Raw genomic sequence first — 24,338 nt, 5'->3', positions numbered from 1 at the left:
AAAAACAAAAGAACCAAGCAGCTCTGCTTATCAGTTTGTTGGTTTAAAAAGTCAGTTTAGGACTCCTAACCACAGCTATGGTGACATCCTGTAGATGTTTTTAGAACGCAGTTGCTGCACCAAAACACACACACACACACACACAGCACTCACTCACCGGAGTGACCTGTCTGATCTAAAAGGATTTAGTGTCTTAAAATATGAGGAGCACTTTGGAGAATCTGCTGCACTGTGAAAACAAAACATTACCAAGTAATTGTGGTCCCATTTATACTGGGACCAAAATTACTTTAGTACACTTGAAATAAGACTAACTTACAAATAACTTTTTAGCAAGACACAGGAGCTTGTTTTAAAATAATTCCTTAAATGTCTTCACTGAAATAATCCGCCAATGGAACTGGCACTTTTTCATCAGCATTAAGGGATTATTTACTCAAAACAAGTTCCTTTATTTACTGAAAAGTTACTTGTAAGTTAGTTTCGTCTTATTTCCAGCTTACTAAAATATTTGCTCTTGACAGTAGAGTAAAATTACTTTGTAAGATTCAGGTTTTTTGTTTACAGTGCGATTATTAGTGTCATCCCTCCAAACAGCAGCCCAGTTCTCCCAGACGCTACATCCACGTTGTCCCGGCAACCCTGAGAAAACCAACAAGAATGTTCAGCTACAAACAACCCAGCCACCCCCTCCACCTGTTCTCAGTATCTAAAGAAATCAGTCGCACATTGGGAAAAATGACACAATTATTTCTGGAGTTAGTTGGAAAAGTAAACTTGTAGAAATTAGCAGAGTTCCCCTAAACAAAGCTGGTTCTCTGAAGTCCAGGGTAGAAAAGTGTAGGGAGAGTTGCAGCATTACGTGGGGGAGGGGGGAGGGTTGCCGTGTGGCCAATTGGAGCTGCAGGAAATGGTCTGGCTGTGTGACGGGAGCTCCGCCCCCAGCCGGGGCTCTGACAGCTCAGACGCCGCGAGGAGCTCCGCCAGGCTGCTCACTCACTCCGTCCTGCTGAGATGGTCCAGTGAAGACGCTCTGTGGACGCACTGCAGGTCAACCATGGTGAGTCCTGCCGGGCTTTTTCTTGTTCTTTTTTCCTCACCCTGAGGGAGTTCTGGCGGATCTTTAGCGGGGGATGTGTGTGTTTGTGTTTGCTGGGTCCAGAACTTGGTGTGTTGTTGCTGGGATCTCAGACTGAGCTGCTGGGACTCGGTGTGTGTTTTCTGCGAGCCGCTCCGCTGCAGGGCTGATCAGAACCGGCGGCTCAAACCTACCAGTCCTCATTAACGCCAGATGCTGGGGGGGCGGGTTCTGTTCAGGTTCTGTTACTGTGAGCCTGTCTTCCCCCTTTCCTTTTTTTCTTTCTAGATTGAACTCCTAATATATGACTGAAAACCTGCAGGCAGCGCTTCAGCTTCCATTCGTGAGACTGGAGGTTGCAGAAATGAAAATAGTTTTTAATATTTCTGTGAGGTCGGACGGAAGGTCCCAAGGAGGCGCTGGGCAGTCGGCAACATCTGGGAGAAGAATTAAAAGTTTTCCCCCAGTAAGAAGAGAAGAAGAAGAAGAAGAAGTGATCCGTGGTTCCAGAACTAGAAGATCCGTTCCTAAATATCCCTGAGTTAATGTGAGAGCGTTGTGATCTCACTGTAGTGTGAAAAGGAAATGCATCACTCTGATAATTCCCCTTTTGCCGTGTCTCTCTATTCAACCGAATCATCATCATCACCCACTCTGTAAAAATAGACTGCTTTGGCTGATGAGTAACTTGACTGAACTGATGGGACTTCCGTTCTGCAGGGTTATTTGGAATCGGAGTCGGTCTTTTTTCAGTTTCGTGAGGACTATTTCAGGAAGTCTCATGTGCTGCTGCAGGCTGGAGCAGAAAGCGGCCACGGCAGCATCAGGACCGGTTTTCACTCCATGTTCCCTTCGTGCTCTGCGTCTATAGCTAATGGAGTCGCCCTGCTGGTTTTTCCACCACCAATGAGCAAAGTTGACTCGGCTCTAAATTCAGTTCAGGATCCAGTTCAATAAATGTCAGGCTTGATACTGACAGCAAGAAATAAAACATATAGATCACGTGTGTCGAACTCGAGGCCCGGGAGCCAAATCTGGCCCGCCGTAGGTTCTTATGTGGCCCTCTAGACTCAAAACTACATCAGTTTATACCTTGTTTTGTTGTTGTTGAAAAACCCTAAGCTTTTAAACAAATATGTAAAACTCGTACAAAATCACCACATTTTTTTCAGACTTTTCCCCCCCCCTCTTTTTACTCCATTTAAAAAAAAAATCAAAATTAGCCATTAGCTAATAGCTAAGCATTGCGTTTAAATAACAGCTGCCTCCGTCTTACCTGATGTCAAGTTGTAGTCTGTGACTGATACGGCGATTAACAAAAAGTCACATCTAACGTCATATTAGCTCAAATATAAAAATTCTTTACAAATATTTCTAAATTAGTGCCACAAAGTCTGAGATTTTGATTCCAAAATAACGACAACTATTATTAATTACAGGATGGACGGATCAGTGTGAAAAGATGTTAAAATAAATTATTTAAACACTTATTGAATGCTAAAAAAAATTTAGTGATATTTTTGACAGTTTAATGGGTTTTATTATACATACTGGCACAACGGGCCCTTTAAGAACATTCAGATCTTTGATTCGGTCCAAAATGAAAATGAACTCCACGCCCCTGTTCTATACCATCCCTGGTAACATGGCAAGGTTTTTAAAAAGTGATTAATTTTACAACATGAAAGTTTGACTTCCTTTGACCAATGAGAAGGAGGCGAGCCGTCGTCGTGGAGAGTCTCTTCCTTGTTTGGTAGAGCAGTGAAGGACGTAAACACTAAGGTATTAATATCTTTTCTGGAGGCGATAACTTCTGATGCACGTATACAGTTATTAAAGCTGCTCATCTTCAGTCTGCCGCTGCGTTCTTCAATTTGATTGACAGTTTGCTGTTGGCTCACGTTTGTCACAGCTGAGGGACAAATAAATAAATCAATTCTGCCTGACATGGAACCAAACGATACGAGTGCATCAGAACCTCTTAACTTTTGGATCTGCTGGGGTTTTTCCTCCATCAGATTGATCTTTACGTTCACTTCCTTTGTTTTTGCTACTGCTGCACTATTATTATTATTATTATTATTATTATTATTATTATTATTATTATTATTATTATTATTATTATTATTATTATTATTATTATTATTATTAGTTAGTATTCATTAGTTGGTTGACGGTATGAAGAATGATGCAAAGTAAAACATGTTTTTTACTCGAGCTTGATGTGCGCAGTCGCGGCAGCGTGTTGCGATGCAGACGCAGCAGATTTTAGTAGCGGCTGTGTAGTTTGCACGCACATATCCATCTTTTTTTTTTTTATTGTACTCATGTACAACCATTTATTTTTGAACTGTTTTGTATTATGGTGCAGTGAAGCCGTGTGTGTGTGTGTGCGCGCGCGCGCGTGTGTGTGTGCGCGCTGGGAGACCAAATCACACTGTAAAAACACAAAATCTTACCAAGTATTTTTGATCTAGTTTCTAATGCAAACGTCTTAATACATTTGAAATAAAACAAATCTAACTTATAAGTAACTTTTCAGCAAAATATAGGAGCTTGTTTTAAGTCACTAATTCCTTTAATATTGATTAAAAAAGCTCTAGTTCTATTGGCTGATCATTTCACTTTTACCATGGGAAAAAATGTTTTGTTTAACTTGACATAATTTGCCAAAGGAACTAGAACCTTTTCCTCAATATTAAGGAATTATTTACTTAAAGCAAGCGCCTATGTCTTCTTGACAACATATTTGTAAGTTAGTTTTGTTTTATTGCAAGTGTACTAAGATACTTGCACTAGAGACTAGAGCAAAAATACTTGGAAAGATTTTTGTTTTTGCAGTGCGTGAAAAAGAACGAAGAGCCTTGAACTCACCCCCACCCCCAAAAAAGAAAAAAAAAAAACCACCCGGAGGAGGAATGACGAGTTCTGTGTTTACGACACTCGTGGAACGACAACAAAGCAGCAGCTGCGTGTTCTGCTTTCTTCTCCATGAAAACTCGAGAGCGAGTGAGTGATGGGCGAAAAGAAGCCAGAATGTGAGCAGTGAGATAAGCAGCAGCCGCGCCGCTGTTTGGAAGAGCTCAGGCTGTCCAACACCTCAGACTGTCCTGCATGTCCCCAGCTTGTCCCACTTGTGGCGCTGCGTTATTTCTGCTCACTGCTTCAGCTAGACGTACGCTTCTAACATCACGCATGGTGATTAGGCGTCAGTTTTATCTGGTTTCCTGCCAAGTTGCAGAGAAACGTCACATCATCTGCAGCCGTCAGCGTCTGTTTGTTCAAGAAACCTTTTTCTTATTCCCTTGGTGGAGAGTTATCTGTTCTCCATGCTGAGTTCTTGATGTATGAGGTTGAAAAAGAGTCAGTGAGTTGAGTTCATGAATTCCATTTATTAATACCAAAAATACAGCTGGTCCATTTCTCATGCTACCTTTAGGAGCTAGCAGGACAAAATGGCGACCAGGAACAGTTATGCTTCTATCGACGCTAACGTTCCCTAGTGTGTCACCCTTTACTCCTAGCTCTCGTTTGCATTTCCTAACACCTTCTCATTAGCTTAGCAACTGGCTCAGCGGTAGAAGGAAAACACAGAATAATTTATTCCCAACAACTCCAAAACCAATTTTGAATGTTTTTTGAAGCATCCAGCTGTGCCCAAAACTCATCCACTTAGCCGCTGGTTTGAGGTGAAGTCTCCTCCAGTGATTGTAGCCAATACCTATGTTCTTAAAACTCCAGCAAAGATGTATGTTGCTTAATCATCGGAACGATGAATGGATATAAACTGTAAAGATTCTCATTGCTGCCACTGTTAGCTTTGCATATTTACGTACGAATACATTCCAAACATCCCGAACTGGATAAAGGATGTTTGTGTGTCAAATGGCTTCAGTCTGTTTCAGTCATACGCTAAACGACACAAACGGCTTGAAGCTCAACCAGGTTTAGGTCGAAGACGTGTATCTCACAGATGCAAACTGCGTCTCCATGAATTGCCAGTCAGCATACCGTAAATGTTGCCGTACGTTTTCTAAGATGGACCAATCTTGACGTGAGCTACCAGAGGCACAGAGGAAACAGTCAGGATGTTCCGTCTGTGGGACGTTAGCTCTCACTGTGGAATGTTGACAAGCATTCGAAAGCTTCCTGGAGGATTTTCCAAGCACAGATAGTCCCTGGTTTGTGTCTTTTGCTTTGTTCCCATGAACTCCAACACACAGGAAGTGCCGGAGCAACAAGAGCAAGTCGCTCGTCACCGTTTGAGTTCGGGATGGGGGCAGAACGTTGACTAATGTCGTTCCTGCGAAAGCTGACATGAGATCCGTCATGAAATGTGGAGGAGAAACAGAATCTCTGTGCATCAAACAAAACCGTTTCTGTGTTTTTGTCCATCTAATGTGGAACGCTTGATTTCCCCCACAGAATTATGGGAAATCTAATGTTTCACCTTTTGGCCGGGAGGATTGTTGAATCTCTACGTTCCAGTCAACGTCTACTCAGACAGGAAGTGGTCTCCGTTGTGCAGCCTCTGCTGCGCGTCTGGAGGGATGATGGATGAGGTGCTGACCCGACGCCGGGGTCGCGACCTGTCTGTCAAAGGGCCAAAGGTCAGAGAAAAGAAGGTGTTGTTCCCACACCGTGGCCTGGGCCGATGTTAGTGCCTCTGTGTAAATAGAAGGCTGACCCTGAGGGTTCAAGTACTTTGTTTCATTTGTCATGGTAACCGGGAATGCCATCATATAATTTAAAGGGACGGTTCAGAATTCCTCAAGTGAGGCTTCAAGAAGCGTAAAAAGCAGTAACAAACGAAGCAGCTGCAGTTTGTCCCAGTGCTGTTTTCAGAACCTTTTAAGGTGCTCTCATGTTTGCATTAACTTACGCAGAACGCCAATGACTTCCTGATAACACAGGAAGTGGAGGTTGGCGGGGGTGCGCCACCAGTGATCGTCCCACTCCCGGGGAATGGAGACATGCGAAATGTTTCCTGAGATAGAGCCTAATGTAAAAATAGAGCCGGCATGCATAAAATAGAAAACGCTAAAATAGCACTTTGTTGCTTTTTTAAAACCATTTTTCTCCCTCTTCAATATTCTCAGACGGATCCTCTGCATGGTTCCATCATGATTCCAAGAAATCAGACAGGAAACGGGTAGAGATGGAGGACATGCGGCAACGGTTCCCAAGTTGGGACCGGAACCCCTTGACAGCAGCATCCACATATGGGCTAGACCTCCTCTACTACGCCGCATCGCATCCCATAATGCAACATTTTTAAGCAGCGCTAATCACAAGCACAAATCAACCTGCAGTTTAAGAGCACAACAAACTTGACAAATCGTTTCCCTTTGGTTTTACACGCCTCCTCTTGCATTCAGAAACAATGATTGCTCCTTTCCTCGCTTCTGTCAGAGTTCTGCAACCGTGTTTGTGCAGCGCTACGTGACTCAAAGGCGGCGTTGCCAAACTCATGGGTGACGTGTGTTAACTTTGGGTCAGTATTAAGTCATAGATAATTTGGTCCCGGCGGCTTGTGGGCAGTCGAGCAGCCGGTCCGCCGCGGCGGACATTTGTCTTCGCTCAGCTCTGCTGGAGCCGCAGCTGAAACCGAAAAGATCAAAGACGCTGATTCATCGTCGAGTTTGTTACTCTCTAATTTACAGTTGTTGTGGTATTTTCTAATCCAGGAACCAGGTCATATTTCTAATGATGACGATGCGAGGTATCGCACTGCAAAAACACAAAATCTTACCAGGGATTTTTCTTTTGGTCTTAGTGCAAACATCTCACTACACTTGAAATAAGACAAAACTAACTTGTTAGTAGCTTTTCAGCAAGATACTGGAGCGTGATTTTAGGTAAGTAATTCCTTATTAATGATTAAAAAGTATTAATTCCTTTGGCAGATTATGTCACTTAAAACAAAACATTTTTTCTATAATGTAAGTGAAATAATCAGACCTTTTTCATCAATATTAAAGAATTATTAAATTAAAAGTTACTTGCAGTTTTGTCTTATTCCAAGTTTACTAAGACTAAGACTAGAAACCTTACCAAAAATAATTGGTAAGATTTAGTGTTTTTGCAGTGTGTAGCCCTGCAGTGTCTCTTTTTTTCTGAATGTATCGCTAAAAGATCCTTTCCTCTCCTCAAATCAATTCCTTACTCTACCCAAATGTTGCTAAATTGGGCTAATAAATTTAGCAACGTGTAGGACTATTTGAAAGATAAGTTGTAGGTGGGGAAATGTTTCACTTCGAGGCCTCCGTCAGTCGGTGTTTAAGGCCTGTTAGTTGTGCTGATGAGTTTTGTGAGCTTTCCACCGGTCGAACGGACAAACGGGACGAACTCCACGTTGGAACTCTGGCTGAGGTCCGGCAGGGGGACGGGCAGAGGCAGCTGGGCCTGTGAGGGGCTCGGGGCCCAGCTGTCCGTGCGGCTGATCCAAACAGGCAGGCGCGTGCAGGAATCCCAGAGTCACAGCTGAAGCTGACATTGTTACTGCAAAGCAGTGGTCAGCGCACAGACACACGGCCAACACAAGGCCGTGGGGGAGGAGGGGGGGTGTCCTCAGGACAATTCAGCTGAACTCCGAGCATTTCAAAGGTCAGCTTGTGGTTTGAACGACTGAAATGAGGAATTTAAATAGCAAAAACTAAACCAGGCGCTGGTGGACGTGCTATGAATGAAACTACCTATTTTATTGTCTTCTTTACACAGATGTACCATGACAGAACGGGTCGCAAACAGCATCAACGAGCGTCAGACAGCGAGGATGTGGCGAAAGCACGCAACGGTCACAGAACGACCAATAATCTGTTTTCCAGAGTGAAGGTAGAAGGGAAGCCTTAAGGGGTCGGCCATCGCTGCATGTCTGCAGCATGACCCAAAGGATTAGAAAGCCAGTGTGTGTGTGTGCGCGCGCGTGTGTGTGTTTTGCGTCGAGGTCTGCTGTGGTGAGCGCGCTGCGCAGGCTCGCATCGCGACAGGTGCCGAGTGTGTCGGTGTCTGATGGTGAAAGGCCTCTTTGTTGCAGGGAGGGTCGGGCGAGGCCTGCTGCCTTTATTTATCCCTGGCTCCGTGGCACACGGCTTCACATGTGTGAGGTTGACCACTCAATAACAGGGAAGTACAGACAGAGCGAGCGAGGTGGGTTGGAAAGGTGTGGGAGTGTCAGATCCAGCTGATAAACCGTGGCATTTAAGCCGTACCGCCTGCTGCTGCCGCCCACCGGTTGCATTTCCAGATTTAACAAGCAGAAAACCTTAAAATGAGCCATAAATGAATCAGAAATTTGAAATGAGTTATAAATCAGCTTTACGTTGATTTTTCTACAGATCGGTTTGGTCGGCTGTAGTAAAAGCCTGTTTGTAGTCGAATCCAGGATTATCCAGGCACTGCAAAGACACAAAAATGTGACCGAATAATGTTGGTGTGGTTTCTAGTGCAAATATCTTAGTAAACTTTAAATAAGACAAAACAAGTCATTCCTCTGAGCTTGTTTTAAGTCAACAATTCCTCAACATTGATGGAAACGGTCAATGTTTCCATACAAAGTGTGGAAAATAACTTGATAAGATATTTTCTATGTTGTCAGTAAAATAATCTTCCAATGGAACCAGAAAGTTTCCATCAATATTAAACAATTATTTACAAGCTCTTATATCTTCCCAAAAAGTTACTTATAAGTTATTTTGTCTAATTTCAAGTGTACTAAGATGTTTGCACTGGAAACTGGACCAAAGACACTTGATAAGACTTTGTGACCGCTGCGTTTCACTGTCTTTGTGCGCCAAACTAACCAACGGCAGATTGTTACGATTTTAAACATCCCATGTCCCAAAAACTTCCCTGCAGCTTGTGAAAAAGGCACTTTGTATCCCTACACCTTCTCGATCTGTCGAGTATTTAGAATTTCTCCCTACATTTTCTCAACGTCTACACAGGAACATGGCCTGCACCCAACGGTTTATCATCGGAGTCAAACTCTGCTGCGGGCAAGACCTTGCTCAAAGGCAGCTGCCACCGCATGCTTGTGGGGAACTTTCAATAACTACCTACACGCAACAGAACCAGCCACCGTGCAAGATGGCATTTTCAATTGTGAGAAATGAAAACCTTTGATCGCGAACACACGTTCACAGAATTGCTCGCTAAGATTCGGCTCCGCTGATAAGTCGGTGTGAATCAATAAGGCCAGCAGTGCATCCACCCATGCAACACATCTGACCGCAGAGTGTTGGCTGTGAACTCATCAGGCTTTGCGGTTGTAGTTTAGAAATATACGTCACCTTCCTCCCACCAAAGTTTTGTCTCTCTCACAGCTCTCTCACCACAAGAGCCGTCACAACAAAAGAGGATGTCACCGTTGCAACACTTCCTGTGGCCTGGTCAGAGTTCGATTTCCTATGCCCGTCCTATGCATGGGCACGTAGCACGGCAGGCGAAGAAGGGACGCAATCGGACAAAGTGGCGGTAGTTCGCCTCGGGCTTGGAATACGATGAGCAAAACGGGCTCCCGCTTTGCACAGCCTACCAGAGGAACTGTGGTTTTCATTTATCTGTCTGCAGGAAGCACAAACAGGAAGTGAAAATACAGAAAATGTTAGGTCATTTAAAACCACAATTGCATCTGGTACATGGTCTCAACAGGGTCCCAATATGGGGTCTCTTGTTGTGCAGTGTGAGACGAGGTGAGTTTACTGTTGTAGATGATAGAAAGACCCCTGAGGGTTGAAAAAGGCACAAATCATCTGTTGTGAGTGGTGCGGTCTTCAGATTCAGGGCAGAGCGTTGGTAGCAGTGGAAAGGTGTGGATGACATAAGGTCCTGCATTTGGTCATGAAAGCTGTGAAGTGGGACTTGCCAGGCCAGGAAGCACATTGAAGGTGCAGCAGGCCACATCTGAGACATGTGGGTGGAGGAACCAAAAGTTAGACTCAAGTAAGAGTAGGACTACTTCTACATAGTTTTACTCAAGTAAAAGTAAAAAATTAGCCGTCCAGGAAATTACTGAAGGAAGTATTTGGTAACAAGTACTGAGTAACTGGTCAAAATATAAATCGTTTATCATTATTAAAGCACTACATGAAAAAATAATGTTAAGTGGAATGTTTTGTATTTTAAGCACCAAAATGACAATAATTTATAGAAGTAACAAATAACAAAATTAGGCAAAAGACAATTTTTTTTTTTTCCAAATCAGTTTCATTCAATAAAAAATTTCTGAAACTTCAACAAAAACTGCAACTGTAGCCTATAGGGACATTTTTTGTAATAATAAGTTTGTTCTTCATTCCACTGAATGAAGAACATTCAGTGGGTAGAGAATCCAAAATTTTTATTCAAGTGAAAGTAGCGATACTTCGTAATGAAATTGCTCAAGAGCGTAAAAAAGTACAGCGTAGTAAAAATACTCCTGAAAGTACATTTTTTTATAACTAAAACTTTAGTGACCATAGATGCCAAAGCTCAACAGGGTGGTATCGTTACTGTGATAATGGAAGAAAACAACATTAAATGTAACCAATATTCACCTGGCAATATTTAACAATTATATCCCAGTTTAATATTTCATTTTTTACTCTTCGCCCCGGCAGAGTAAAACACATTCCAGTCCTCTTGCATAGTGGAAGCTACTTTGTCTTTTAGCCTCAACAGACTTTCAATTGTCTGTTTTCGCATAATTTTGTTCTATTGAAATCCGTACCCAGTGATGGCAGTAACGCGTTAATTTGTAACGCGTTACTGACGTCGGACCACTTTTTTCAGTAACGAGTAATCTAACGCGTTGCTACTTCAAATCCAGTAGTCAGACTACAGTTACTTATCAAAATCACTGTGCGTTACTATCTTCTTTTGTTATTTAATCGTATTTCCTCTACTCGTCTTGTCGAGTGACCGACGTCTCTATGCGACAGAAATGTTAAAAATGGGGGGAGATGCGCATTTTGTTGGTGGAAAAACTGGAACTATTTTGAGTTTCTGTCGCTAAGTCCGATTATTATAAATGGCTTTGGGCTTCCCTTTTTTTTAAAGTCGCTTGCAGATTTAATGAGTGGCGGGTTGCGCCTTTTTTGGCTCGTTTTTGAACGTGAAGTTACTCATTTGGGCTTGGAAATAAGCAGACTCATTATAAATCCCAGAATTTGTCCGTCATTAAGGTAGTTTTACTCAGTCTCTCCCTGTCCATCATTTCCTGGATGATCCGTCCCGCTGTGTCTTTGTTAATGTCAAGTTAATATATTACCTCTGAATGACATCGAGCTTCGCGTTGCGCTCCAGAAAACTGCAAACATCGAGACTAAAATGAACAGCGCAATAAACGTGAAAACAGCCACAAATAAACGTGTCCGTAGTTGCCAATAATTATAATGGCAAGTTAACGCTATTCTAATTATTAATATTAAGATACGTGTCACAAATCTGTGCAGCCATCTGAGCTGTGGAGCTGCAGGAGGAGCTCTGTGCGCTGACACCAAACGCAGGGCCGTAACGCAGAACCTGGGGGTTGGGGGGGGGGGCTTTACAATCCTTCTTAGAGTTTTCCAGACAACAGTGGACCACACAAATTACTCAGGTGTAATGGTGTAGAAACAAGACACGTTCTTGAACATCTGTGCCTTTATTTAACGCAGCACATCAAATCCAACTACTGAACGAGTACAACGCCATTATCCTTCTCTTCATTATTTCTCTTCACTCGCCTACCGTTCTCTCACCCACCCTACCAGCGGCTCCACCTAGTGGCATGGAGTAGTATTACACAACACAACATCAGGTTTTTTATTTTTATGTACTGTCTTTTCTACAATCTCCTCTTCAGTTCAACCTTATCAGTGGAGACACATTGTTGATGTTGCCATTATAAAATAGCTCACAATTAAGAATTGGCAAAGCTCAATGTAATTTTCACAGGAGGCGGAGCGTTGTTGTTAACAACTGCTGAAAGTAACTAAAATGTTACTTTTAGTGTAACTTAGTTACTTTCCAAATCAAGTAGTCAGTAATATAACTAAGTTACTTTTTCAAGGAGTAATCAGTAGTCCGATTAAAGTTACTTTTTCAAAGTAGTTTTCTACTTTTTCAAAATAGTTACTTTTTCAAAGTAACTATGCCAACACTGTCCATACCTAAATATCTCCATAGTGACAAGAAACATCTTTCATTATCCTGTGATGACTAACACGAGGGAATTCTTGTGTTTTGCAAGAGGGAAAAACATTTGGTTTTTGACAGTGGATTATATCTTTTGTCGTTTTTTGTTGTTGTTGTTTTTGACATACTGCCTGCTTTATCATCCTCATCTTCATACTCTGTTCTGCGTTCCAGAGTAAATTTGCCAGGGCTCTGTACGACAACGTCGCGGAGTGTGCGGACGAACTTGCCTTCAGAAAGGGCGACATCATCATGGTGATGGAGCAAAATGTGTCGGACAACAGTGGATGGTGGAAGTGTTCCCTGCACGGCCGACGTGGGGTGGCCCCCGCAAACCGACTGGAGCTCCTGCCACAGACCATGACTGCAGCAGGGCCCCTAAGGCACGATGCGGAAACCCCCGCTATGAACAAAGCTAAAAGTCACGTCAACGTGCAAAACATCTACCAGATCCCGAGCCCACCCCGACCCATCAACACCATCACCTACGAGCGCATGGACGGCCAAATCCCATCGGCATCGAGGCAGGAGACAAACGGACCGGTCCAGAACAAGGTACAGACCTTTCATTTTTTGTGCAGTTTAAGTAAGGAGTCTACCGTTGTTCCACATATTTTGGTGTAAAATCAAACCTTGTCCTCCTCTGGAAGGGCAAAACCTACATAATTGGAAATGTACACTGTTGGGGAGAAATGCAAAGCTGTGAAACTCCTGCTGGCAAAAGAGCTTACATATGGGGGACCAGGGGGCTCTCTGTCAGGATAGGCATGCAGCAACATGGTCTTTATGGGCCTATAAAAGACAAACAGACATGGACTTCAGACACTTTTAACTACTAACAGGAATCCCTACTGCCTGCGACCTCAGAAACGCACACAAATTTGTACGGGTGCAGGTTGTTGGGAAGAAATACACCCATGTGTTCATGATTTCCTCTTCTGCTTCAGGGTAGTGGTGTTCCCCTCGACAGTAGCCACCTAACATCCACTGAGCAGCATGGTTTCTATTACAAAGCTGCGTTAATTGGCCAAGTGTACGCATAATGTGCTTCTCAACAGGCTTCAGAGAAAAACACTGTCCCCATAAATGTGTTTAATGCAGGGGTCAGTGAGGTAGCAGCAGCTTTGATCATGACACTAATGACATGCTGTTATGTCTGCAGCCTCCGTTCTCCAGCCTTGCTTCCAGTCCAAAAAGGGAAGTCTACGATGTGCCGTCCCAAGCAAGACAAGCTTATCTTTTAGTTGTAAGCATTCTCATTGATCAAAATTGGTTTCTTCTCCTTCTTCTTCTTCTTTTTTTAAAAATATTGCCATCTGGGTGAGGTTCAGTCAGATAACATCAAGGGCTTATGTTCTTTCCTTTTCAGGAATCATCACCTCCAGGCCAAATCCCAAAGACAAAATTTCTTGCTTCAGTTTTAGAGCCGGAGAACGCGTCCGACACTCCAGAGAGTTTAAGGAGCAACAGTCAAACAAACTCTTATGTAGGTTTCAAATGTCTTCAGAAATGATTACAAGAAGATTTTTTTAGCAATGTTCTGTCTTTGAAATGCTATCAGTCACGTTGTGGCTTCCTATTCGAGAAGTTTCACTCATGAGTTCATCTCTAGGTTCACAATTTCCAATTGTATATACAAATATTTTTTTTACTGAGTCAGGACTAACAAATATGAGCATTATTTCTTAATAATTTTTGGAGTTGCCCAGGGGCACATCAACAAGTGATGAGGAAACTGGAATCGAACCTACAACCTTCCAATCACAAGGCGATTACTCTACCCACAGAGCTACAGTCACCCCTCAATGTCCTAAATAAGCACCAAACTTGATTATTGATACAAAAACTGTTTTGTGCAATGCTTATTTCATTGAATGCTTTATTTCCACAGAATTATAGGGCTCCTAATTTAATTGTTTGTTTGTTTTTTTAAGGTGTATGCAGTTCCCCCATCTCTGGCTCAGGACCCAAACTATGACATTCCTGTTCCCTCAGGCACAGAATACCAACATATAGTTCCCAGTGGAATCTGCACTCTTCCTAATCCCCGCAAACACGAGTGGATCTACGACGTACCGGCGGGTTCTGAGAAGCAAGGTTCTCCCCAAGGCACCTATGACACCTTGCCAACCAGAGCTACTTGCAGGCAGCGATATGACACTATACCTGCTCAAAAAACGAGTCCAAACTCTTCAATTTATGATACGCCGAAACCCTGCATTGTTGAAAAGCCGTGTCCCCCTAAAGCATTCCCTCGTCCCCCACTCTCAAATAAACCTCCAACTCAGCAGCCAACAGAGGAGTCACCATATGATGTTCCACCCAAAGAAGATCCTCTCCCCCATGTGGTGAGTGATCCTCTAGGAGATCATAAATCCCTTGAGACAAGGGGTGACCCAAAAAATACTCAGGAACTGGAAAGGGTGCGTCTACAGCGGATGAGGCTCTTTTTGGCTTCTACGACTTTTCATGACTTTCCAGGAAGCGGGAAGGCAATGGTACCAGAAAACGAGCAACTCAGATCAGGTCTCTCTGCAGTGCTTAATCAAAGAATTAGCACGGCCTCCAGCTCTTCCACCAGCTCTTGTGACTCTCTATCCTTAAGCTCATCGTCCCCTGAACCTCTTCGAGAAGTGGCACTGAGCCAGGAAGAAGCTTGCCGAAAACTCCTTGAGCTTCAGGATTCTGTTTGTGGGGCTATGCCCCAGCTCATGGACTTCGTAAGCAGCAACTGGAGGTGTAAAAGCCATTTGGAGAAACACCTGAAAGAAATCAAGAAAGCAACAGAGACAATCGTATCAACTGTGACATGCTTTCTCAATTTTGCCCTTGATATTAAGGGCAATGCTCGTCGTTTAACTGATACTAATCTGCAAACCAGGCTCTACAAACAGCTGTCCATAGTAGAAGATTCTGGTGTGATCCTACAACAAACGGCGAGCTCTCTGAACACGGCTGGCTGGCTCCTTGATACACTCTGTCAGGATGCAGGCCAGACCCACAACCCTGACCAGCTTGATCGTTTCGTGATGGTGGCGCGCACTGTACCTGACGATGTCAAGCGCCTAGTGTCCATCATCTATGGGAACAGTAAGCTTCTTTTTAAAACTCCTCAAAAAGACCAAGAGCCTGTTAGCAATGGAAGTCCACCACAGACCAAGAAAAATCCTGACAAAACATTAGGAGGACAAGAATCGCAAGAAGACGACAATGACTACGTAGAGCTACAGGTAAAAAACACTATGTTTTTTCTTTTTATCAATGTACATAATACAAAGCTGGTTATGGCTGTTGAACGTCATGAATTTTCAAGGAAAACTCAAAATACAATTGCTTGAGTAAATACTTTTTCTGTTTTTCTTAGAGAAAAATTGAAGAAAGGAAGCCAGAAGAAATACTTAAGGGTCCAAAAGAAAACATCTCACCAGCCTCTAAACAGGTATGCGACTAAGTAACTCATTTTGTTTTATGCATTTCATCTTTTACCTTTTATCAGATGCCTGGCTACAACTTGTGTACACTTCAAGACAGATTTAATGAAGAGCACTGTGCCTTGGGAAAGTTTATATCTCATTGCTTTTTTTCCCCATAATTTCTGAAATCACAAACTCCAATGCATTTTTTTTAATCATTTATGTGATTGACCAAATTGATCTTTGACATTCACTACACTGTTGAACCACCTTTTTGCTTGAAAATGGTATTTCTCAGGTACATCCTATGTCTATCACAGAAGTTTGAATAAAAAAGCCATCCACATGAAGCATGTGACTCAGTGGCAGTGCAGGCACATTGTCCACAGATGTCCTCAATACAGTTGTTCCCAGTTTGATTCCCAGGAGTTGAGTCCAGCTCCACTCACAGCTCCTTAACTTGCCAGTGATGGCTCTAGAGGCAGATTTTGATTTGGGGAATTGGCGAGCCCAGGGCTGCACCCTCACTCACATAGCACATATATGAGTGGGGTAAAGTGGGAAGGGCTTCCTATAGCTTTTCAGACCTGAAACCACCTTGACCTAGGAGCCAACTAAACCTCCTGTCATTACTCCAAGAGCTCCACTCAGACCTGGCTCCTGGCCTCACAAGGTCAGCTATTTCCTGTGGTCTGCCATTCATTAAAGTGTTTGACTTGCTCTTTGACCTTCCCCTCTTCCAAGTCGAATTGGCTGGAGGCAGATGCCCTGAACAACATAGGTTCTCAAACCTTAACACTAAGCTTTCATGAACAAATACAGTTGTTCTTAAAACTGCCCACCCATCATCTTTTCTTTGACTGCAGATGTTACTTATTATTGTGTTTATATAGCTTTTTTTCTGGGCTGCTCAGTTGGTAGCACTGGTGCCATGCTGGCCCGGGGTCTTTGTGCATGGAGTTTGCATGTTCTCCCTGTGCATGAGTGAGTTTTCTCTGGGTACTCCGGCTTTTCCTCCCACAGTTCAAAAACATGACTGTCAGGTTGGTTGGTCTCTAACTTTTCCTCAGGTCTGTGTGCATGATTGCTTGTCTCTGTGTTGCCCTGCGAGGGCGTACCCTGCCTGTTGCCCATTGGCAACCGCCCCCCTCATAACCCAGCAAGGGAAGCGTGTTGGATAATAGATGGATGGCTTTGTTCCTGTTTTATAGCAGCTTATTCCTTTTTCAGTCAAAACGCCATACCTCTTGCCAGTCCAAAGTTGCAACTAAGAAAAATGCTCTTATGTGAATGTTAAAGAAATATGAGAAAAATATGTCTTTTCTCCTCAGGTTGAGAATAAGCGTAACTCGTCTGACTCCAGCAGCAGCACAGAAGAACACCAGTCAGCCTCCCTGTCGGAGCACTGCCGTCTTTACTTCGGAGCTCTTCAAAAGGCTATTGGTGGCTTTGTGGAAAGCCTTCAAAATAACCAGCCACCGGAGAAGTTCATCTCTCAAAGTAAGCTGGTCATCATGGTGGGCCAGAGACTGTTGGACACTCTTTGCAAGGAGGCCCATCGTCGAGGGTCCTGCCAAAACCTCCTGTGCAAGAGCAACCACCTGTGTGCTCTCCTCAAGCAGCTGGCCGTGGCCACCAAGAAGGCCGCTGTGCACTACCCAGAAAAGCAAGCCCTGCTGGAAGTCCAAGACTTTGCTAAGGAGCTAGCACAGATAGCACAGCAATTTCGGATATCGCTCGACCTCTGAGCGGAGGCGCCAAACTAATTTGTTTGCAGAGCAAAAGCAAACGTGTCGTCCATCAGCGTGTGTTTGTTTCCATTTCAGCCACTGCCTTGACAGCTTCTGATAAATGTTGGGTTTAATAGCAAATGCAGGCGTTTCCAATATTAAACGTGGATGAGTGAAGAAGTTGTCTTTGTAATGGGCGCGGATAACTTTGTTGCACATTTGGCGTACTGGAATGTGATGTTGCTGATTTTCAAATGCAATTTCAGTATAGGGTTAAAATTTGGTTTTGGTATTCTAATTCATATCTTTGTTCTGTGAATGTACTTTGTTGGATTTGTGTATTTTTTAAAATTTCTCTTTGAAGAAAATGTTACCTCCGAGGTAAATGTTTGATACATCCTGCCTTCTGTAAATGTTCTGTACAAAACACCTTCAACATTCATAAAGTTTAATGTCAAAAACCGAAATACGTTTAAGTTTCACTGATGTTATGACTAAACACTGAAAACCTAATGTTAGTCATTAGGTTTTCATTAACGCTTTACAGCGTTAATGTTGGGGTCTTCTGGACTTTGCAAAGTCCAGAAGACCCCAAAGCACTCCACTCTACATTCAGTCATTCACACACACGTTGTCCTGGCGGTCTAACAGAGGCCAGGCTGACACGCACCAGCGCCACCTGTTGGGCGCTCTGAAGACCAGCAGCAGGCAAGGCGGGTGAACTCTTAGCCAAAAGACACAAAGTGACATCAGATTTCTGTGGTATTTTTATGATATTTTGACTCCGCATGCTGTCAGTACACAAATGCTAACCTTTCCGTAACAACTTTGACAGCAGGTCAAACTTATGAATCATTTTGTCCTTTTTACACACACCGATTGCCAGAATAGAAAACATTGCGGCATTGCGAATCTTAGACCTAGCATGAAAACCTACTTCTGCTGTAGCTTCACCTCAAAAACAACAGTAAAACCATTAGAAGTGATTTTATTACTCGCACAGTGCCAGTCATCAACAAAATATCACTTCAAGACAAACGGATCCAGTTTCTACATCCAGCAACGTACAGCTACTGTGTAATCACAGGCAGATTTGTGGATTAGTAAGGTTTGTGGATCTGAATCGCAGTGAGAACCTGCTAGCTGCTGTCTGAAAACAGGCGAAGAAACAGAATCCGGTGATCTGTGATGAACTGGCAGCTCTAAGAAAAGAGGAACCGTCTGGCAGAATCTGGGCTAGAAGCTGATGTTCTGTCAGAGCAGATGACAGATGACAAAGATGGACCAGGGAAATAGCCAACAGTAGAAATAGCTCTTCTCAAGATTTTGAATTCATTTGCTAACAAAAAAAGTCAAACTTAAGTGTTTTCTTGCTCTTTGGTATAGAAGTAAACAAATGTAAAAAAATAAATAAATAAATAAAAAGAAAAGGAAAAACTGCAGGTGTGTGTCTGTGTCTTTGCACTTTATTGTGGTGCTGCAGGGGTTAAGCATATTCAACATAGGGAGTACTTAGAACTCGGCCCGGCCGTCGCAGGTTCAATTTCCTGGTGACCTATGTTGCATGTCTTCTGTATTATCTACTTAACTGTCTTAGCACTTTCAAATAAAGTCCAAAAAAGTATAAACAAAGTTTTAGCATGAGTGAACACAATACCGGTAAGTGAGACATCACTGAATAAACAGGTGATTAGGTTCGCAGCACTACGCAGCCGCTCTGTGTTCGTCACAGCACAGTTTAATGAGGAAATGCTGCCCCCTACCGTTCATGATTCACAACTTCATCCGTTCCACGAGAGCTGGAATCAGTATTAACTGATTTCTACGAGTCAGTTAATACTATCAGACTAACTTCCTCTGTCAGCTTGATTATGCACAAATATGTAAATCTGAGTCGACAAAGATTCATCGACTACCAGAGATGGGTAGTAATTAGTTACATTTACTCAATTACATTCACTTGAGTAACTATTTTGGAAAAAAATTTACTTTTAGGAAAATGTGTATTATGTTGTACTTTTTACTTTTATTTGATAAATTTTGTTTTGAAGCATCGCAGACACAGACACACACCTGCAGTTTTTGTTAAGGTGTCTTATGGTTTTTTATTGAATGAAACTGATTTGGAAAAAATTTCTTTTGCTTGATTTTATTATGTTTGTTATATGAATTATTGTAATTTTTGTCCTAAAAATACCCAAAATTCCCACTTTATATTTTTGGTCTGTCTGATGATGTAATTTTAAAATATTAAATGATTGATAATGTGATCAGTGACTTAGTACTTGCTACCAAATACTTTTTTACTTTCACTTGAGTAAAAATAAGTTTTATATGTTCAACATATTTTTTGGTACTCTGCCTACCTGTGTTCACTACACACCCTAGATAGATAAGATCATTGGCAAACATCTGGTCTGGTATTTACTTTGGATGGATCAGCTCCTCTTTCTGGGAATCTGACTGAATTTATGTAGAGAAGCACCGAAAGCCCAGGAAGGAGAGCCTTGCCAAAATCCGATGAAAAACTAACCTAGAAGGAGTAAATTGGAAAAATATCCCAAAAAAGATTTTTTCCTGAACAACACAATAGAACATTTAAATATGGTTTTCTGATGACCTCTCTCTTCAGAGACTTTATTTGTTAATGATCTGATCGGTAATAATCACATTGACTTGTTTTGCCTCACAGAAGCCTGGCTGCAGCAAGGGGATCATTATGATAGCACAAATCAGTCAAACACTTCCTCCATCATTTGATTTGTTAGATTTCTCAACAAACGTGGTGAAGAGGAGGCGTGGCGACCTGATATAGCGGGTGTGTCAGAGTGACCAGAGTGTAAGCAGCACTGTGGAAACCACATAATGGCTAGAGGAATTCATGAGAACGGTTTACAGCTTCCTGATTGAACACTGAACTGTCAGCATATGCAGTCAAATAAAACAACATGTTAAAACCCGATGAAATATATAGTCCCATCAATAAAGGACCTAATATCGTTTAACATTTGTTTAATGGAAAACACACACATGACATACCAGACATTGAACAACTGTACATGATACTGCCAGCTACATTCAAATCAACCATTTCTGTTCAATACAGTTTCAAAGAACGAGATCACCGATACAAGCGGCCAAAATGGGTTTTCTCCAAAGGGTGGCTGGGCTCTCCCTTAGAGATAGGGTGAGAAGCTCAGTCATCCAGGAGGGACTCAGAGTAGAGCCGCTGCTCGTTCACGTCGAAAGGAGCCAGTTGAGTTGGCTCGGGCATCTGGTCAGGATGCCTCCTGGACGCCTCCCTGGTGAGGTGTTCTGGGCACGTCTCACCGGAAGGAGACCCAGGACACGCTGGAGGGACTATGTCTCTCGGCTGGTCTGGGAACGCCTTGGGATTCCTCCAGAGGAGCTGGAAGAAGTGGCAGGGGAGAGGGAAGTCTGGGCCTCCCTTCTGAAGCTGCTACCCCCGCGACCCGACCCTGGATAAGAGGAAGATGATGGATGGATGGATGGATGGATGGATGGATGATGGATGGATGGATGGATGATGGATGGATGATGGATGGATGGATGGATGGATGATGGATGATGGATGGATGATGGATGGATGGATGGATGGATGGATGATTGATGGATGGATGGATGGATGATGGATGGATGGATGGATGGATGGATGATTGATGGATTGATGGATGGATGGATGGATGATGGATGGATGGATGATGGATGGATGGATGGATGATGGGTGGATGATGGATGGATGGATGGATGATGGATGGATGGATGGATGATGGATGGATGGATGGATGATTGATGGATGGATGGATGGATGATGGATGGATGGATGATGGATGGATGGATGGATGATGGATGGATGATGGATGGATGGATGGATGATGGATGGATGGATGATGGATGGATGGATGATGGATGGATGGATGATGGATGGATGGATGGATGATGGATGGATGGATGGATGATGGATGGATGGATGGATGGATGGACACTTTCAAAGTATTCATACACCTCAACACACACACACATTGCACTTAAAAGAGGTCAGGAACTTGGGTTGTTTGTGTCGTTTTGGGTTTGTTTATAATTTCTGTCTTTCTTGGTTTCTATTCTTTGAGTAGATCAGCAGTGTTTCTGTTTTCCTTTGCTTCAGTCATTTCTTACGCTAGATTCATTATGTTCCTCATGTCTAGTTATTCCAAGTCACCCAGTTTGTGTACTCTCCCTCGACCCCTGTACCACTTTCTCTCTGGCTCTCCTGCCACCCATATATATATATAAATAATTGAATTATATAATTCAAAGAGCATTTTCAGTTATCTTTGAAAATTAAGACAAATGTAATTTATTTGTTTTCAATTTTCCATATTTCATTTAATGACCAAAATTGGGCGGCGACGCCGAGCCTCAATGTCCTCGGCGCTCCTTCAGCCTTTCTGCTCCTGCTGATTGATCCTAAAACTCATTCATCAGATCCAGAACCGCTTCCTGACGTAACTTTCCCACTTATTTATTTAACTTCGCCAAAGACACCGAGCCTACTTTTTTTTTTCTTCCTCCCTCCAGCTCCCGCTGCGAGCGCCTCGGTGCCGTGCAGTCAGCAGGGGGCATGCACTTATAGTTATAATAATAATAAAAAGAATGCATTTCAGGAAAACCAGCTAAGACGAGCCTCCATCGCTTCGCCCGCCCGCTCCGCAAACGCAAACACGGCTGCGGCGGTGATGGAGCAGCGAGCTTAGCTTTATGTGTCCGGCGGGACTGCCCCTGGCTTTTTTTCTGGGGAAGATCATATTGGATCATATTGTTTGCAGGACGTTGTTCCTCCTGCAGCCCCCCCAGTCTATCCCGACGTAGTTGTGAATTGAACATGGCGACTGTACCAGTGTATTGCATCTGCAGATTACCTTACGACGTGACCCAGTTTATGATCGAGTGCGATGCTTGCAAGGACTGGTTTCACGGCAGGTAAGGCCAGATTGCTCGTCGAGCTGCTTCTGTGGTGGTTTGCATTTTGTGGGGGGAACAAACAAAAATGGCGAAGACTCGGCTGCGTTTTGACAGCTTTGTGGCTCTCAGTCGCCCGTCTACATCTGAAGAGAGGCCGCTTGGAGAAGAAGAAGAAGGCGGAGTTAAATATAGCCGACCGGGGTTGTGACATTTTTTCGCAAAATATAACGAAGCGGATTCCCGTGAATCAAAAACATACTTCGCAGAATAATATTATGGAGTGAGGGGCTTCGTCTGCTCATGCCTCCCGTGAGCTGTTTGACATCCTCCCGTATCCCCAAACTAAACTCTGCCTTCCCCTTGTCAGGAGCGGACAGCAGCGGGGGAAGCCTCGGCGGAGTCGCCGTTCTTGTGGGTCTCGTTTTCCCCCTTTCCCTTCGCCGCTACCTCACTCCCTTTTTATTTATCAGCCATATTGTTGTTAAATGCTGCCACATATGGAGCGCTCTGTCGGTTTTCACTCGCTGTTCAAGCGGAGCGCGGTTTGGAAATCACGACCCGAGACCGAGCTCAGAGCCCCGCAGCAGAGTCTTCCTGCCAGGCGCCAGCCATGGCTGACAATAGCCCGTGTTTATGGAGTTCTGACCCGTCAGCAGGGACAGAAGTGCAGTTGTTGTTAACAGTAATGGAAGCGGCTGGAGCCTCCGGTACTCTGGACTTATGGCTAGCCGCCGTGCTGCCTGTCCAAGTGGAGAGCAATCCTCCGCTCATCTTCCGCTGTACAGGAGTCGCTACGATCTCCGCAGAATCCTTGTCAACATATGGCATTATTTGCCTCACTACTTTTTTTATATTCGCAAGCTGCCCAGTCCGAACGTCAGCGGTGGTCTGCGTGCAATTCACACCGTTCGGCTACAGCCTGGGGCGTCTTACTTTAATTAGACCATTTGTTTAAAGCGTTTGTTTGATTGAAAAGCCCTACGGAGCGATGGACAGTATTTACGCGCCTGAATGTTAACCCCTTAATGCTTCCCTGACTCGCTGGGCTGCCTGGGGCTTTATCTGTGAGTTAAACGCAGGGGAAGAGCCATGACCTGCAGTCAGCCATCAGCAGAAACTCAACAAGTACCTGTATTCAGAGGAATCATGTTGAGACATAAGATGCAGGTTATGGAAAAAAAAAAACCCTGAACGCTCACGTTTCCTGCAAACCTGTGTTATAATGCCCATTATGTTAGGAGCTAGCATACTGTACATGAGCCCTTTAGAGATTTTTGTGTTTTTAAGTCACTGTGAGTAGATCCACAGCTCCAGCAGCCTAAAAACACAATGCACAGGGAACCAGTGTGTTATTCTGAAAAAGCATAGAGTTTTAAAGGAACAAACCTCACCCTGACTGGAAACTAACACCTATCTAACACAAAATCTGTGAACTCGTACCGTGGCGTTATAAGCATATACTGCTTTATTATAGCCTGGAATATCAGGTTTAGGACACAGTTGGACAAAATACACTAAATATGTAATATGACTATGTTAAATACACACTCTGACAGTATTGGCCTACTGTCAGAGCGAATAAAGTTGGAGTATTTTTGAGAAAACAGGTGTTTTTTTTTTTGCTGGAATACATCTGTTCAAACAGACTGAGTCTATTTCTTCATAAAATTGCTGCTTTTTTAAACTTCTAAACTTTTTTTGTTGTTGGTTTTAATAGTTAAGAAAATAAAACAGTTTATAGACATTTTGAGTGTCAGCGCTGTTGTTCACAGATGAGAGTTCTCAATAACTCTTGCTGTCATCGCAATCAATTTGAACAACAGTTCAGTTTCAGATAGGTTTTTTTACGCTGTAGTCAGAATTCTGGATTTATGACTCGGTTTTAATTGAACAAAGTCCGAATTTTGGCTCGGCAAGTCAGGGATTTCCCTCCGAACCCAAACCTCAAAATTCAATATGGCTGCGGCGCTGATGGCAGCAGGAGTCAGCTGTTCC

General features: G+C 43.3%; 2 protein-coding genes across 5 annotated transcripts in view; both read left to right on the top strand.

Moving 5' to 3' along the window:
- The first annotated feature begins 866 nt into the window (after positions 1–866).
- Positions 867–18,753, top strand: cass4 (Cas scaffold protein family member 4). Of its 3 annotated transcripts, none has more exons than XM_044122505.1 (7): positions 867–1,060; positions 12,410–12,790; positions 13,398–13,481; positions 13,605–13,721; positions 14,170–15,465; positions 15,600–15,674; positions 16,980–18,752. In XM_044122505.1, exons 1-7 carry the CDS (start codon positions 911–913, stop codon positions 17,394–17,396), a joined length of 2,520 nt encoding a protein of 839 aa, XP_043978440.1. In that variant the 5' UTR covers positions 867–910; the 3' UTR covers positions 17,397–18,752. The 3 variants fall into 3 exon arrangements, with proteins under 3 accessions (XP_043978440.1, XP_043978442.1, XP_043978441.1); XM_044122507.1 differs by lacking the exon at positions 867–1,060 and adding an exon at positions 5,536–5,688 and having other exon boundaries at positions 16,980–18,753; XM_044122506.1 differs by lacking the exon at positions 867–1,060 and adding an exon at positions 6,553–6,572.
- A 3,219-nt stretch (positions 18,754–21,972) lies between these two features.
- Positions 21,973–24,338, top strand: part of phf2 (PHD finger protein 2) — a 31,240-nt gene continuing 28,874 nt past the window's right edge. For both annotated transcript variants that reach the window (XM_044122238.1, XM_044122237.1), the window contains exon 1: positions 21,973–22,361. In XM_044122238.1, coding sequence (XP_043978173.1) covers positions 22,264–22,361 — 98 coding nt within the window. In that variant the 5' untranslated portion in view covers positions 21,973–22,263. The remainder of the gene's footprint in view (positions 22,362–24,338) is intronic.

The sequence above is a fragment of the Gambusia affinis genome, linkage group LG07 (assembly GCF_019740435.1).
Source record: "Gambusia affinis linkage group LG07, SWU_Gaff_1.0, whole genome shotgun sequence".
Classification (NCBI taxonomy): domain Eukaryota; kingdom Metazoa; phylum Chordata; class Actinopteri; order Cyprinodontiformes; family Poeciliidae; genus Gambusia; species Gambusia affinis.
Note: the sequence above shows the minus strand (reverse complement) of the source record. Positions and strands in the feature narration are given on the sequence as shown.